This window comes from Pseudophryne corroboree, chromosome 8 (assembly GCF_028390025.1).
Source record: "Pseudophryne corroboree isolate aPseCor3 chromosome 8, aPseCor3.hap2, whole genome shotgun sequence".
Classification (NCBI taxonomy): domain Eukaryota; kingdom Metazoa; phylum Chordata; class Amphibia; order Anura; family Myobatrachidae; genus Pseudophryne; species Pseudophryne corroboree.
Window position 1 is genome coordinate 42762825 of NC_086451.1, and position 17953 is coordinate 42780777.

A 17953-nucleotide genomic window follows, 5' to 3' on the forward strand; every position below is an offset into this window, starting at 1 on the left:
CATGGCGAGTGAAGCGAGCCATGCGAGGGGACGCGGTGCACTAATTGGGGTTCCCGGTCACTCTACGAAGAAAACGACACACACAAAAAAAAAAACCGCATGTCGACCTTTTTCCATGTCGACCTTGTTCCTGTCGACCTTTTGTCCATGTCGACCTTTTGTCCATGTCGACCTAAGGTGTGTCGACCAATTGGCATCGACCTAAGGTTTGTCGACCTTTTTGCTGTCTATCCTGAGTCCCAGACCCAGTACGCAGAGAAAGCCACATACTGTACCGCTTCATACCTGCCTCACAAGTTTCTTTGACTACTATTGTCTGAGGCAACTGTCCCAGGCAGAAGGACTTAATATCCATTTGTCCGATAATACCTAACTTAGCGCAGTGATCGGGTCGGAACTGCGCATGCGCCGGCGCATGGCAGTTGTCGTTGCCTAGCGATCACCTCTGAGACAGAGGCGGTCACTGGGCGGGAGGGGGCTGGACGGCGGCATTAAGCCGCCGTTTAGGGGGAGTGGTCTGGCCAACGCAGGCGTGGATGGACCGTTCGGGGGGGGCGGGCCGCGGTGGCTGCGTAACGTCACACGCAGCCGCTGCGACCAGCGGCAGCAACGATCAACTCCCGGCCAGCTGCAGGAGCTGCGCTGGCCGGGGGTTACTCCAGAAATACAAAAACATCGCCGCTGTGCGATGCTTTTGTATTTGTGCGGGGGGGGGGGGGGGGCATTGACATGCGGGGCGGACTAGCCCTGTGCTGGGCGTCCCCCCGCATGTCAGGGAAGATGATCGTAGCGATCAACTCGGAATGACCCCTCTAGTAATCTTAATTGTGTACATTTTAAACAAAGCTTGATACAATGAACACTTTTTAAATTGGGTCATACTAGTGTCTACATGCGTTTACTTGGTAGCCTATGAAAGGAATTGATTGGAACGGACCTGGGTTTGGATACATTGTGAAGTGGAGGAGACAGAACCAGAACGAGGCGTGGCAGGAGAAGACAGTCAGAGAAACTCACGTCTTAGTGGAAGATACCAAGACATTCGTACCCTATGACATTAGAGTCCAGTCTTTCAATGACTTGGGCAAGGCCTCCGAACCTAGATCCTTCACCGGCTACTCTGGAGAGGACTGTAAGTACAGTATGTCTGTAGTTCTTGTGTAAGGACTGGTCAATGCCATCTGCTTTTCTCTCATTACATTTCCAGATTTTGTGGTCACTTCACTCATCTACTTTCATGTCTATAGAATTTGAGCTGACATTTCTATAATAGATGACGCTTGTTTGATAGATCGTATATTACACTTCTGCAGCTTTCCGTAATTTTGGAAATATGTAGTATAACTCTAGAACACAGGTTCTTAAACTCAGTCCTCAGGACCCCACACGGTGCATGTTTTGCAGGTCTCCTCACAGAATCGCAAGTGAAATAATTAGCTCCACCTGTGGACCTTTTAAAATGTGTCAGTGAGTAATAAATTCACCTGTGCACCTGCTGGGTTACCTGGAAATGTTGACTGCGGTCCTGAGGACCGAGTTTGAGAACCTATACTCTAGAACAGGCGTGTAAAACTCGTGGCCCTCCAGCTGTTGTGAAACTACAAGGCCCAGCATGCTTTGCCAGAAACCTTCCACTGATCAGCTGGTAAAGCATGCTGGGACTTGTAGTTTCACAACAGCTGGATGACCATGAGTTTGACATGCCTGCTCTAGAACATGTATGAAATGTATTTATACTTTTTTTTTTATTTTTTTTAATCTTTCTATATTCCATCAAATTATTTTTGTCCAGAAAAAAAGGTTTCATTGTCAAGGCAAGGTTATGTTTCAGTTAGCTACAAACCAGATCAGATCTGCTCCAGATCAGATCCAAAGAACCCCAAAAATGCACAGCTCTGTCTAGATAGTGGCAAAATGGTTACTGGCTCACAACAACGGGTTCCATTGCAACCAGAGACGCATATGTGTGGTGTTTGTATGTTCTCCCTTGTTCACGTTGGTTTATTCTAGGTTCCTCCTATGCACTATTCTGTTACGATAATGGTCCTGTGGTAGAGAAAGTAGCCTGCAAGCTCCACTGGAACAGGGGCTGGAGTGATCTATTAAAAACGCTGTAAATTGCTAATATGTTGGTGTTATAATTAAAATATGAAAATATATCATATAAAGACTTTCCTGAATAATATATAAAGAAGTAAAAGAGAAAAAAAAATATTTTAGAAGAGGATAAGTGCAAACAGAATAAGTTTGTCTGAAGATGTATAACCTCTTAAATAAAATGCCTACTTATCATCGGTTGTGGTATGAAATGTTGACATTAAGGGGGAGATTCAAATGTTTGAAAAGTCAGTTTGGAGTCTGTTTTTTCCTATCTAATAGACAGACACCCAACCGACTTTTCAAACACTTGAATTCCCCCCTAAGAATGTCAACATGGACGGAGGGATGACAGGTCAAATGTCAACAATCATAGTGTTGACAGTGACATAACATCAACATTGCAGAATTTTAATTTTTTAATGTTGACACTGGGCCTGTCGACCATGTGGATTTGCATTGCATAGGTGAGTATGCCAAAACCCTAATCACAGCCTAACGTGACCTGCAGCCTAACCCTACAAATCTGTTTTAAAAATTGGCTGTCGACATTCTATTTTTGCCATTTAAAATGCCGACATTAGTTGAACACCCCTGTCGGGATATTAGGCACTTGGGATGCCGTTGTCTGTATTATGACTGCCGGGATCCGGACTACCGGAATGCCATACCCAACCCATAACTACGGTATATCAACATAACTATAGCGAAAGCAGCTATACACAAACCTTGTAATATAGATTTATAGATTTATAATTTAGAGGCAGATGTATTATGCCTGGAGAAGTGATAAATGCAGTGATAAGTGCAAGGTGATGACGCACCAGCCAGTCAGCTCCTAACTGTAAATTTACATATTGAAGCTGATTGGCTGGTGCGTTATCACCTTTCACTTATCAGTACTTTATCACTTCTCCAGGCTTAATACATCTGCCCCTTAAGTTTGGTAGTGGAAAAATAACACTTGCATACTTTGAAAACAAAGTAGCAGTGTGCTAAATAATACCTGCTAAATTAGTGTATTCAAGTTCGTGAGACATTTGCAAGACTTGTGCTGCGGGACTTAAAGCAGCGATTTTTACAAAGGCGACACATGCTCTGCCTTGCCTTAACAAATCATTGCCGCTTTAATCCCTGCGGAAAAATAAAAATAGCTATTGTATTACCAATGGAGAATATATTTTATTTTGCTTGTTTATCTTTAATAAAGGTTTGAAGCCCACAAAACACCATGATGACGATTTTCCCCACCAAGTATTGAAATTAAATGTATTTCGTCAAATGTTTGAATTTTCTTTGAAACTGCTAAATTCAAAGATGAAATTCAGGTAATCTGACATCCTGTACGCATTGCTTTTCTCTCTATCCCATACAGTTCCCACCATTATCCCTGAAGGAATTGGATTAGAGGCGCTGAATGACAGTACAATCAAGGTAGCTTGGTTGCCCGTGCAGAAGGAAGGATTAAATGGTCGCCTAAAGGGATTTGTGGTCAGTTGAAACTACTCACATTTGGGGCTGATTCTCAGTTGGGTACAAAGATATTTGTATGCAGGGTAAATACTGGCTGCTTTTGCATGTAGCCCATGAATGCTGGACAGCTTTAATTTTCCACAGCGATTTTGAATTGAGTTTGGACACGCACCTCTCATTTTTATACTTAACCCCACCCGCAGTGCAGCACGGTTTTACCTACGTGCAAAGTTTTACATTTTTTGTTCTGTGTATTTATTTCTGCTATGTATTAAAACTAATGCATGAACCTCCATCTTTAACCCTGTTCTTAGATTTAAGGTCTTGTTTGGTAAATCCATATACTGTGCATTACTCATAATGACTTATGCTGTACTGTACTTTCCTCATGCTGACCGGCGCCTCCCCCCCTGCTACAAGCAGAAATTGCGATCGCCTCGCAATTTCAGCAGAAACTAAGGTTGTCCCAGCGCCATCTTACCTGTTGCGGCGGCTGCGTGTGACGTCACGCAGCCGCCACAACCGCGCCCCCGACATGCCCCCGTTCACGCGCCGCACAGCCCACCATTCGGGTTGCCCCGCACCCACAACGCTCCATTTCCTCCCTGAAAACGGAGCGTTACCGCCCCCCTCCGCCCCGCGACAGCCTCTGCCTGATTGACAGGCAGAGGCGACCGCATTTTCTGCGGCCCCCCCACAGAAAATACGGACACATGCGCACTAGGGCCCTCTGCGCATGCGCCCACGGAACCCCCGCAAAAATTCCGTCCGGATCACGATTTGCGATCTGACCTGAATTAGCTCCTATATACCTAACTAGTTCTTATGGGGGGTTTTACCTTCAATTCTGTCTCCATAGTTTACTTTCTCATAGACATTTATTTACAGTGGTTGAGGATGGGATTGTGTAAGAGACAACGGGGCAGTTTGGACCCATAAAGACCCCTCAAGGTGGCAATTGTCCTCCTTTATAAGGTTGTCCATGAGTATGGAGTAGATGCCCACTTATATGTCATCTCAACCCACTTCCTCTGCTGTGTTCCCAACCTTCGGGATACGGTCATTAGGTTGATCACTATTGGTCAACATGGTCACTAGATCGACATGGCCACTAGGTCAACATGTACTAGGCCGACATGGAAAAAGGTCGACATGCATTTTTCACTTTTTGGGGGGCATTTTTTTTTACTTTTTCTTACTTTACGATCCACGTGGACTACGATTGGAGCTGTAACCGAGTTTTGCCCATTCCACTTTGCAACACCTCTCAAGCTCCATCAGGCTGGATGGGAAGCGTCGGTGCACAGCCATTTTCAGATCTTTCCAGAGATGTTCAATAGGATTCAAGTCTGAGCTCTGGCTGGGCCACTCAAGGACATTTCCAGCGTTGTCCTGAAGCCACTCCTTTGATATCTTGGCTGTGTGCTTAGGGTCGTTGTCCTGCTGAAAGATAAACCATCAAGAGCGCTCTGGAGCAGGTTTTCATCCAGGATGTCTCTGTACATTGCTGCATTCATCTTTCCCTCTATCCTGACTAGTCTCCCAGTTCCTGCCGCTGAAAAACATCCCCACAGCATGATGCTGCCACCACCATGCTTCACTGTAGGGATGGTATTGGCCTGGTGATGAGCAGTGCCTGGTTTCCGCCAAACATAACGCCTGGCATTTACGCCAAAGAGTTCAATCTTTGTCACATCAGACCAGAGATTTTGTTTCTCATTGTCTGAGAGTCCGTCAGGTGCATTTTAGTAAATTTCAGGCGGGCTGCCATGTGCTTTTTACTAAGAAGTGGTTTCCGTCTGGCCACTCTACCATACAGGCCTGATTGGTGGATTGTCCTTCTGGAAGGTTCTCCTCTCACCACAGAGGAATGCTGTAGCTCTGACAGAGTGACCATCGGGTTCTTGGTCACCTCCCTGACAAGGGCCCTTCTTCCCCAATCGCTCAGTATAGACGGCAGGCCAGCTCTAGGAAGAGTCCTGGTGGTACCAAACTTCTTCCATTTACGGATGATGGAGGCCACTGTGCTCATTAGGACCTTCAAAGTAGCAGATATTTTTCTGTACGCTTCCCCAGATTTGTGCCTTGAGACAATCCTGTCTCGGAGGTCTACAGACAATTCCTTTGACTTCATGCTTGGTTTGTGCTCAGACATGCACTGTCAAGTGTGGGACCTTATATAGACAGGTGTGTGCCCGTTTCCCAAATCATGTCCAATCAACTGAATTTACCACAGGTGGACTACAATTAAGCTGTAGGAACATCTCAAGGATGATCAGTGGAAACAGGATGCACCTGAGCTCAATTTTGAGCTTCACGGCAAAGGCTGTGAATACTTACTGTATGTACAGTACATGTGATTTCTTAGTTTTTTATTTTTAATAAATTTGCAAAAATCTTAAAAAAACTTTTTTCACATTGTCATTATGGGGTATTGTGTGTAGAATTTTGAGGGAAAATTAATTTATTCCATTTTGGAATAAGGCTGTAACATAACAAAATGTGGAAAAAGTGAAGCACTGTGAATACTTTCTGGATGCACTGTACGTGTAGTTTGGTTAATGTATAAAGTAAACAGTTATGTCGATAGCAACCAATAGGATGCATGCTTTTACTAGAACAGTTCATAATACTGGGATAATACATCTGATTGGCTACACTAAGCAACACTACCATGTTTCTGTAAATGTCCCTCTGGACGTAATCTAATTTTGTCATCATGCCCTAACAGATCCGATATGTTGCTCAAAACGAAAAGCACAAAAACAAGGTAATTGTGCATGGAAATGTTACCCACACAACCCTATATGGACTGAAGCCTTTCACCAACTATTCAGTGACAGTTCATGTGCTCAATGGGAAAGGAGAGGGCGATGAAAGCGAGACAGAAAAGATCTGTACAGAAGAAGGGGGTAAGTTACTCCAGGCATTCACATTTCACTGGCAACCCATCACAAAGATAAATAATGTTGCCGGTGGGAGGGGCCTGCCTATTGTTTCTGGTGAAAGGGCCTGCATAATGTTGCTGATGGGAGGGGCCTGCGGAATAGTGCTGGTGGGAGGGGACTGCTTAATGTCACCGGTGGGAGGGGCCTGCTTAATGTCGCTGGTGGGAGGAACCTGCATAATTTCGCTTGTGGGAATGGCCTGCTTAATGTCGATGGTGGGAGGGGCCTGCTTAATGTCGCCGGTGGGAGGGGCCTGCTTAAAGTCGCTGGTGGGAGGAACCTGCATAATTTCGCTGGTGGGAACGGCCTGCTTAATGTCGATGGTGGGAGGGGCCTGCTTAATGTCGCCGGTGGGAGGGGCCTGCTTAATGTCGCTGGTGGGAGGAACCTGCATAATTTCGCTTGTGGGAATGGCCTGCTTAATGTCGATGGTGGGAGGGGCCTGCTTAATGTCGCTGGTGGGAGGAACCTGCATAATTTCGCTGGTGGGAACGGCCTGCTTAATGTCGATGGTGGGAGGGGCCTGCTTAATGTCACCGGTGGGAGGGGCCTGCTTAAAGTCGCTGGTGGGAGGAACCTGCATAATTTCGCTGGTGGGAACGGCCTGCTTAATGTCGATGGTGGGAGGGGCCTGCTTAATGTCGCCGGTGGGAGGGGCCTGCTTAATGTCGCCGGTGGGAGGGGCCTGCTTAATGTCGCTGGTGGGAGGAACCTGCATAATTTCACTGGTGGGAACGGCCTGCTTAATGTCAATGGTGGGAGGGGCCTGCTTCATCCAGGAAGATCAATCAAGATGAATACCTGACCTGATAAGCTGCAGAACAGAGCAATAGGTTTATAGGTCAAATAAGTGCAATCCATTTACAGTACACTTCAAAAATATTCTCATACTTACTATAGAGCCTAAGGAGAGGTGGGTTGTATGAATTACCACGTGTATGTGAATTTGACGGCAGATAAGAACCACTCGGCCCATCTAGTCTGCCCCTTTTTTTTATCCTTTAGGTAATCTCAATCCTTTTTGAACCTTATATACTTACAAAGAATTAAGATTCAAAAAGGGTTGAGATTACCTAAAGGATAAAATAATGGGCAGACTAGATGGGCCAAGTGGTTCTTATCTGCTGTCACATTTTATGTTTCTATGGGGTGAATTTACTAAGATGGGAGTTCTATTTAAGATGGGATGTTGCCCATAGCAACCAATCAGATTCCAGGTATTATCTTCTAGAAGGTGCTGAATAAATGAGAAGTAGAATCTGATTGGTTGCATCTTAAATAGAACTCCCATCTTAGTAAATTTACCCCTATGTGTTCACCAGCGTAGAGGCTGTATAGACGAGATCTGTTACCTAGGAGACTTACAAGTCAAGCATACAGGGACTAAGACCGAGTTGAATGCAAGTGAATTTGTGGAGGATGTCTGTTGTGTTTTTGTTCTGTGCATGCTCCAGAACCATATGTACACAACTACATGCGATTCAGGAATTAAATGCAAACAAGAATGCATCTCCACTTGCAACTGAAGGGGCGTAACTGCAGTTGGGCGTTCTCACGCAGGCTAAGCTAAACTATTTAAATAATAAAGATCTAAGGGCCTGATTCTGAGTTGCTCGCAGTCCGTAGGCAGTGCCAATCTTCACTTAGTTCAGCAATATGTTGCAACTGCATGCATTGATATTTTGGCATACCTTAGCTCAATGGCGCTGTTGCAGTTTGGTCGGACGGTATCAGAAACGCGGACGAAAAGAGATGGTCGTTCCTGGACAGTGACTGGGAGGTGGCTAGTAATGCATGCAGTAACGGTCCGTTCAGTGGGCGTGATGTGGGTGTGTCAGGGGCGTGTCCATTCCAATGGATGTGTTCTCAGACGCACAGTCGCAGCCATAGGAGGCCATGGTCAGATGGAAAAACTGCACCTGTCATAGGGCTGTTGCAGGTTCCAATGCTGCCATCAGTAGTGACGTATAAGAACGCACCCGGGTGCTTACAGTGGGCATCTTAGTCCTTGCGCATTCGGCCGCACATATTTACACAAGAGGAGGAACTTCCAGTGGCATCTGCTTAAAGTTGCAGACGGGTGACCGCCACTAGAGGCAGCTGCGTGCCCTTCTGCATGCGACTCAGAATGAGGACCCTAAGGGGTATATTTACTAAGGCGCGGGCTTTTTAGAGTGAGGTGTTGCCTATATCAACCAATCAGATTCTACTTATCATTTATCTAGCACCTTCTTGAAGATATTAGCTAGAATCTGATTGGTTGCTATGGGCAACATCTCTACTTCTTAAAGCCAGCACTTTAGTAAATATACCCCTAAATGTTATACAGATTTTCTCATTTTGGGTCTGATTCAGAATTAGGAGCAAATTGAAAATGAGCAATTTGCTCCTGGGACAAACCATATTTCAATGCAAGGGCAGAGATGCATTTATGGCAATGCATGCTGGGAAATTACTGACTGAACTGATTTCACTTTTGATACTGAGGAACCCTGGAAAACATGCACTGTTAAGGCTCTCTGAGGAATAGAGTTGAGAAACACTGATCTACTTAATACAATTTTACATTAAATAATAAGCCTCTAATATTCATGCTGCATTTAAATTTGGCCCGCCCAGATGTGCGGTCATTGTCAGCGATTACTGCGGCCGATATATCTGCAAGATATATCGACGTTGGCTGGGCCAACCTCATTGACATATCGGCTGTACACATGGACAGATACAGTAGTGATATATCGATCGCCGGCTGATTGAGCAACATATCGCATAGTGGGCCTGATTCAGTGTTGTAGATGTGCAAAATAAATGGATCCTTCATTTAATATAGAGGTGCCAGGAACTTCACATCACTATTTTATTATTATTATTATTATTATTATTATTACATTTTTAATACTATCATTATATTACAATACTTATATACATCTCATTTTTGGTATATTTTTGCAGTTCCCAGTCCTCCTACTGGCCTGCGAATTGAACGGCTTTCTGACTCCTCTCTGGCACTATTTTGGGGGCCCCCTGAACATCCCAATGGAATCCTAACAGGCTACAAAATTTCTCATTCCCTCGGTAAGTTTGTGACCGATATCATTACGTGTTTTGATCGTATCTTCCAAAATACAGAATTGTAACACAAAACGGTATTTGTATTACGTGGTAAATAGTTACACTGCGATAATCAAAACTATATTAACACATTATTTGCATCTGTTAAAAACTTTCTAAAAAAAACGTCACACGCTGTTAGATACAGTATGTAGGCTGAAGATATCTGAATTGTTTTCTTCAACCACAGGCTTGTGTGTGTGTAATATTTGTTTTGATAGTAAAAGATGCTATTAGGTTTGCTTTAAATTAGAGATGACTGTGTGTTTTGGATCCGTATTAACTTCATGTTTTGGTTCTGGTTTTGTCAAAACCTCCCTTGCAAGGTATTGGTTTTGGATGTGTATTTTTTTTTTAAATGATAAAAACTACTAGAATAACATAATTTGGACCTTTTTGTGTTACTACAGTATTATTAACCTCAATAACATTCATTTCCAGTCATTTCCACTCACTTTTGACCACTTCACAGCTCATAATATTGTTTTTACCAATATTGGGCAAATGCTACAGTGAGCTGGCTGGTTACTGAGCAACAGCAGCGGCACAAACACACGGCAGTTTATAGCATATCTATGAAACACTGCCACACAGCAGTGGCAGAAAAGAATAGTGGTGCAAGATGGAATTTTCCTAGGACCCCCCCACCCCCCTTATGTTGGATATTAAAAAGGACATGCACAGTTTAACAAACCAAGCACTTCAGAGACAGGGACTGCCCCGGTTGTGGCGGAAGTGCTTGGTTTGTTTGGGCCCCACAAAACAAGCTATCAATGGACTTAAGGCAGCTAAGCTAACAGCTCTGCAGTGGCAATATGTCGTCGTCATTATCATCACTCAGTGCCGTAACTAGACATTTTGGTGCCCTGTACCAGAAAGAGAATTGGTGCTCCCCCCATATTCAAAATAGTGATAAGGGTGTGACTTTGTGGGGAAGAGGTGTGGCCTCAGAACAGAACCAATTCACATTACACTGTACAGCAGTGCCCCTTATACATGTTACACATGACCACACAGTAGTGTCCGTTATTCACATTACACCACACAGTAGTCCCCTTATACACATTACGCCAGACAGCAGAGCCCCGTATAGATATTGGGCAACAGTAGAACCACTCCTCTTCATTCCTGTTTCTTACTTTGATTACAGTAGCAAATGCTATTTACACATTTATATGTAATAAATGTGTGTCCCTCACTCCTTCCTGTATGTATTATTAATGATGCAATGTCCCTCCCCCACCCTTTCCCATATATATATATATATATATATATAGGTTGATTATCCCATATACAATTATTCCGAAATCCAGATTTTTTTGATTGAGAGTGAGATAGTAAAACCTTTGTTTATTGATGGCTCAATGTACACAAACTTTGCTTGATGCACAAAGTTATAAAAAATATTGGCTTAAAATTACCTTCAGGCTGTGTGTATAAGGTGTATATGAAACATACATGCATTCTGTGCTTAGACTTAGGTCCCATCGCCATGATATCTCATTATGGTATGCAATTATTCCAAAATACGGAAAAATCCGATTTCCAAAATAACACTGTTATAAAAACAGAGTTATAAAAACTCTCCCTTACAACAACTTCATCAAGGGGTCCCCTTGAGGAAGTCAGACAGACGAAACGCGTTGGATGGACCTCATTGACTCTCCACAAATAAGTTAAGCAAAAAACTTCTCTTTTTTTTTTATAACTCTTTTTTTTTTGTATTCTTATTTTTGAGCTTAGTAATTAATATTTCATTGTATACTTTTTTATTAATTTAACAATTTTTTAAGAATAGCGTTTTTTAATACCCCCTAATTTTTTAGATGAATTTCCTCTTCTTTTTAATCTTAAAATTAACATTTTTGCTATAAATTTATTGTTATGTTTTTTCAAGAAGCCTGATTTGCCCCCTCTTTTTCCTATTTTATATATGTTTAAATGTGTTGTTTATATTCTCTTCAGATTCAGTGATATATACATACTAAACACCGTTGGTCGCTGTTACCCCTATCCCTATATATATATATATATATATATATATATATAGTCATTTTGTGCCTCGTATACCCCTTCCCTTATTTATATTTTATAATTCTGTGTACCCTTCCTTATATGTTTTATGGTCATCTACCCCACTCCTTATATATTTTATTAAACCTATCACCCCCCTACACCTTATATACTTTAAGCCACGTCCCTTATATATTTTAAGTTGCCAGTGCCACACACTCTACTTTTTTGGCTGACTGTGGTTGGGGCAGTTTCTCCAAGATGGAAAGTTCCAGGGCAGGCGCTTCCCTCTATATGCTGAGTGTCAGTGATCCGAAGGAGAAAGTGATAGCTCTCTGAGCTGCCCTGCCTCTCAGAGAGGGGCCACGGAACCCGGTCACCCTGGGTAAAGCCAGCACAGCAACGTGGACAGTGAAAAATGGCACCAAGTCACCACCGCTGGGTCTTCTATAGAATAAAAAATCCGCTAGAATCTGACACCTGGATGATATCGTTTTGCCTCATTTTGGAATCTGAGCAAGGCGGGAAAACCCAGACAGCCACTCAGATTCACTGGGATCAGGGAAGTTCGGGTGGGTTCGGATCTCTGAGAGGCGAACCCAAACATCTCTAATTCAAATACAGAAAAACCCTCTGTAACACAGCAGATATAATATTACTTATCACGTATAATTGACAGTAGCGGACCTAAACAATCATATATTGCTAATTAACTCATGTAAATGTGAACAGTAAAATCTGTAATGAGTAAAATCAGACTGTAACAAACCTAGTTATTTGTTATTTAGAATGTAGACACATACAGGAAGAGTATATAATGACGTCATGCACAGAACTGACATTTTTCCTGTCTCTTTATGTCCTTCAGCGAACAAGGATAAAGACTCACTTCTTCTCCAAACCATCAACGATCCTTTGCAGCAAAACTGGACATTTCACAATATGAGTGCCAAGGACACCTATAAGTTCTATGTGTATGCCAAGAACTCCGCCAGAGAAAGTTTACCCGCCGAGATAGAGGGCAGTACGATGAAAGAGCTTGGTGAGGAGGCTGCGATTGGGCTTAAAGTGTAATAAAATAAAATGTTTTATATGTTTATCTCATTGTAGTTGAGATTTAGCACCAGTAGCAACGAGGCAGGTTCCAGCTATCATTTATACGGTGCACTCTATATAAGATGATAGCATCTAGAATCTTTCCATTTGTACTTATTTTTTGACATGGTCTAGGTCGACAGGTAAAAAGGTCGACATGAGTTTTTATAAGGTTTTTTAGTGTCGTTTTCTCCGTACAGTGACCAGGAACCCCAATTAGTGCACCGTGTCCCCTCGCATGGCTCGCTTCGCTATTCCCAATCGTAGTCCACGTGGATCGTTTAGTATGAAAAAGTTCAAAAAATAGAAAAAAACTGTGAAAAACTCATGTTGACCTGTCGACCTAGAACATGTCGACCTAGAGACCCTGTCGACCTAGAACCCCTGTCGACCTAGTTGCTGTCGACCAATAGTGGTCAACCTTGACATTGTCGACCTTGACAGTGTCGACCTAGAGACCGGATCCCTATGTAAAGAGTGGAACATGATTGTCCGTATAATGGTTATAGTTTGAAATCAGATGGGCGAGAACCAAGGGTGTCAAGTATAATTAAATATGAGGGAAAATGTTTAGAATACTTGAAGAAAGCGGCACTCAGAGACTGAAGAAATCAAAGTGTATTTAACACCAAATCAGGTTGATTTGGTGTTAAATACACTTTGATTTCTTCAGTCTCTGAGTGCCGCTTTCTTCAAGTATTCTATGCCAATTCCTGATAGAGAGCACCGGAGCACAATTGATTTATGAGGGGGAGTGGCGGTCCGATACACCGATAGATAGATATATATATATATATATATATATATATATGTAATGTCCTGTTTATGCTTTAAGAAATTGCTATGAAGAATAGCTAACTGAGATCCTCATAGTAAGAGGGCTGCAGCTAATTTTGCTGTCCCTCGTATGGACCGCTGACCCTTCTCTAGTCTTATATATTTCTTGCATATTTCTTTAAGACATTTGAGACAGCTGAAACCCATGGTGTGCTTTTCGCTGTTTAGGCTTTAATGAGGCCAACCAGAGTCTCCTTCTCTAGGGGTTTAAGTCAGATAACGTGCGACCAATCAGAAGTTGACACGTGTCTCTCCTTTAGATTGGCATGTCCTGTAGCCAGTCCCAGGGCATATTGATTTGTCTATAGGGTTTGCCTTGTACCGTCCAATCCCATTACAGGATGAGTTGATTGAAATGAAGTCTACCCAATCATGCAACTTTTATTCATATAGTGTGGATAATTACTTAATTAGCTTATTGAGGGTACTATGGATACCAGTCCTAAGGGGGAGATTTATCAAAGTTTGGAGAGTGATCAAGTGGAGCTAGATAAAGTACCAGCCATTCAGCTCCTAACTGCCATGTTGAAAAATGACAGGAGCTGATTGGTTGGTAGTTTATTTCTCTCCACTTTATCACTCTCCTAGACTTAGTACATCTGCCCCAAAGAAATGAATGAATTTTGAACATGTGCATATAAATAAAGCGGAAAGCTCTACATACAGTATAATGAAATAAATAGAAGGGTTGAATTTGCTAAAATAATAATATTGTAAGAAAAATTGCTGATTTGCGAAAGAGAAAGAATTAGGGCAGGATGTATTACCGCCCGGGTTTGGGCGACGTTCGGGATTCCGGCCGAACTCTGGATTTTTTTAAAGGGGGAATCACTTGCAAGGCAAAATCTTGCCTTGTAAGTGATTGCCTCTTTAAAAAAAACGTCAGCGTTCAACCGGAATCCCGCACGTCGGCTGAAGTCAGGCAGTAATACATCCTGCCCTTTGCATGCGATAGGAATGTTAGTAATTGTTCAGTCAGAGCAATTTCCACTATTTGCTGACACATTTTGTTGCCTTCAGAATTTCCACCAGTTTGGAACGTGACTTTTAGGATTAAGGACAAATCTATCGTTCTAAAATGGCGGCCGCTGGAAGGCCACAGAAACGTTGAACTCAGGATACAAGTTAAGAACAAAAGCAGTAAGTGAAACAATGCGGATGACAACACACATGTACGCTGGGAATAGCAGTCAGTAGAGGTGTACCGTGTTTTGGTTTTCAGTTTGGATCTGGATTCATCTTTGTGTTTTGGTTTTGCAAAACCACCCTGAAGTGTTCTGGTGTGGATTTTTGGATCAGTTTAAAATCAATTATAATTGATAAAAATCTATTAAAAATCAACATTACAATTAATATTAGAACAACATATAAGTGTACGTCATTCTCTGTATAAAAATACACACAACAGAACTCATCCTGCAGGTGATCCACACATGTGCCATAGGGGAACATTTACTAAACAGTGATAAAAGCGGAGAAGTTGCCCATGGCAACCAATCAGCACTGACATAAAATCTATAATATGCATACTATAAAATGATACAGAGCTGCTGATTGGTTGATGGGGCAACTTCTCCACTGGCTCACTTCTCCGCTCTTATCACTGCTTAGTAAATGTCCCCCATAGTCAGACATTTGGATTTTGGTTGGTTCTGTTCATACTTAGTAGGGAGAGCGCGCTCTGTAGGGGCGTGACTACACAATAGTACCCCCAATTCAAATTGTACCACACAGTATTCTCCCTTTATTCACATTACGTCACACAGTAGAGCCCCTTATTCATGTTATGCCACACACAGTAATGCCCTCTGCACCACATTACACCCCACACAGTAATGCCCACGGCACCACGTTACACCCCACACAGCTATGCCCACTGCACTACGTTACACCCCACACAGTAATGCCCACTGCACCACGTTACACCCCACACAGCTATGCCCACTGCACCACGTTACATCCCACACAGCTATGCCCACTGCTCCACGTTATACCCCACACAGCAATGCCCTCTACACATTATATCACACACATTAATGCCCCAAGGCAACACTTCAAACTACAGTTAGATGCCGCAGATGGTATCCATGTCCAGAAAGCCTGGCACTAAAGCTGGCATCCGTCCAGGATCCTGACTCCTCATCACCAGCCACTTCAGTGTCACTTGATGACATCACACTGCAGCCGCATCATGCCGCACATTTCTGAAACCCCCAGCTGAGCACAGTGCCGGGAGGCGGTGCAGCTCAGGGGGGCTTTCGGATGATCAGACTGGCCCATGTAGCCATTGGCCTTTGTGCCATTTGCCAGATGGCCAGTGCGGCCCTGACTCCCATCCTCTGAATAAAGTAAGCAGAGATTCCTGATGAAGCTTAATGGTACATTTCATCTTAATATATGACGTTATCTGAAGTTAAGAAATTCCATGATTGGAACATCAGGCGTGAGACCACTTACCCACAGTTCTCAGTGACCCTGTTTCTCTTCTTATACCCAGGTGATGACTGGCAGCTGTATGATGTTGTCAATGCATCTGATGCACGGTACGAACTTAATGAATTGCAACCTGGGAGAAATTATTTTGTCCGTCTGATGGCCTATAATCACACCGGATACGAGGAGTTCTGGGGAAACGAAGTTCAGACATCATCAGTAGGTGAGACGCAAATGTCAGGGTGACCCTCTGCTTACCCTGTGCCCGGGCTGTACTGTTACCATACAGTAACTGTACCATACATTGGCCCTCATTCCGAGTTGTTCACTCGCTAGCTGCTTTTAGCAGCATTGCACACGCTAAGCCGCCACCTACTGGGAGTGAATCTTAGCATAGCAGAATTGCGAACGAAAGATTAGCAGAATTGCGAATAGAAATTTCTTAGCAGTTTCTGAGTAGCTCGAGACTTACTCCTACACTGCGATCAGTTCAGTCAGTTTCGTTCCTGGTTTGACGTCACAAACACACCCAGCGTTCGCCCAGGCACTCCCCCGTTTCTCCAGCCACTCCCGCGTTTTTCCCAGAAACGGCAGCGTTTTTTCGCGCACACCCATAAAACGGCCAGTTTCCGCCCCGAAACACCCACTTCCTGTCAATCACACTCCGATCACCAGAACGATAAATTTCTTCGTTAGGCCGTGAGTAAAATACTGAATGTTGCGCATGCGCAGTTTGCGACTAATTGCTCCGTTGCGAAAAAATCTTACGAGCGAACAACTCGGAATGAGGGCCATTGGTGGTAATGTAAATGACAGGTGTGGATAATCTGCACCTGTTCAGCTGTTGTTGCGTCACAAGCCCCAAAATACCAAGATATTCACGCAACAATAGCTGGAGATTGCCTGCACCTGGTAAGTATAAGCAAACAGCAAACAACAAAAAAATATATCACACAATTTGTATATTACAGTATAGTCAACATTATTGGACCTGATTCAGGTTCGGTTGCAGTGTTGGCGCTTGCTGCAAAAAAAGATGGTCTGTCCTTTGCGCATGGGCTGGACCTGTACTGCGTGAGTGACAGTCTGATGCTGTTTGGGAGTGGGGAGGTGGTGGCGATGGCCTCCGCTTCACAAAATGTAGGGTGTCGCCGCCATTGTGGGGGAGGGACGAGACCAGGATCGTTGTTGCTGCGGCGGCTGGCTTGTGCGACCGCAAGAAAATAAAGTATTTTCTTAACAATTGTTGATAAAGGGGGTCATTACGACCCAATCGCTTGCTGCGGTTTATCGCAGCGGCGCGATCGGGTCAGAGTTGCGCCGGCACCGCAGTGCACCGGCGCATGCCCAACGGTCAAAGGACGTCGCTGCGCTACGATCGCCTCTGCCTGATTGACAGGCACAGGCGGTCGCTGGGTCGGGGGGGGGAAATGGCGGCATTTGGCCGCTGTTTCATGGACGCGGTCCGGCCAAGGCATGGGGGGCGGGCCGCAGCGGCTACGTGACATCACACACAGCCGCTGCGGGCCGGGGAGCGATGAGTAGCTCCCGGCCAGCACGCTAAAGCTGCGCTGCCCGGGGGCTTCTCCTAAAGTGCAAAGGCATCGCCGCTGTGCGATGCTTTTGCACTTCTACGGGGGGGGCAGACACTGACATGCGGGGCGGGATAGCCCTGTCACCCGTATGTCTATGGACATTTTGCAGGGCTACAATCAACTCGGAATGACCTCCGAAATGCACACTGCAGTTTTGGACATAGCAGGCTTACGGGTCTATTTAGTAACCTTAGAAAATACTTTCTCTGACGTCCTAGTGGATGCTGGGACTTCCGTAAGGACCATGGGGAATAGCGGCTCCGCAGGAGACTGGGCACAAAGTAAAAGCTTTAGGACTAGCTGGTGTGCACTGGCTCCTCCCCCTATGACCCTCCTCCAAGCCTCAGTTAA

The 17953-nt window shown here is 44.0% G+C and overlaps 1 protein-coding gene across 2 annotated transcripts in view; it reads left to right on the plus strand.

Moving 5' to 3' along the window:
- L1CAM (L1 cell adhesion molecule) overlaps positions 1 to 17953 on the plus strand; it is a 290338-nt gene that overhangs the window by 237706 nt on the left and 34679 nt on the right. For both annotated transcript variants that reach the window (XM_063936291.1, XM_063936292.1), the window contains 7 exons: positions 910 to 1132; positions 3473 to 3588; positions 6302 to 6482; positions 9471 to 9593; positions 12511 to 12684; positions 14595 to 14714; positions 16072 to 16230. In XM_063936291.1, the coding sequence (XP_063792361.1) occupies positions 910 to 1132; positions 3473 to 3588; positions 6302 to 6482; positions 9471 to 9593; positions 12511 to 12684; positions 14595 to 14714; positions 16072 to 16230 (1096 nt within the window). The remainder of the gene's footprint in view (positions 1 to 909; positions 1133 to 3472; positions 3589 to 6301; positions 6483 to 9470; positions 9594 to 12510; positions 12685 to 14594; positions 14715 to 16071; positions 16231 to 17953) is intronic.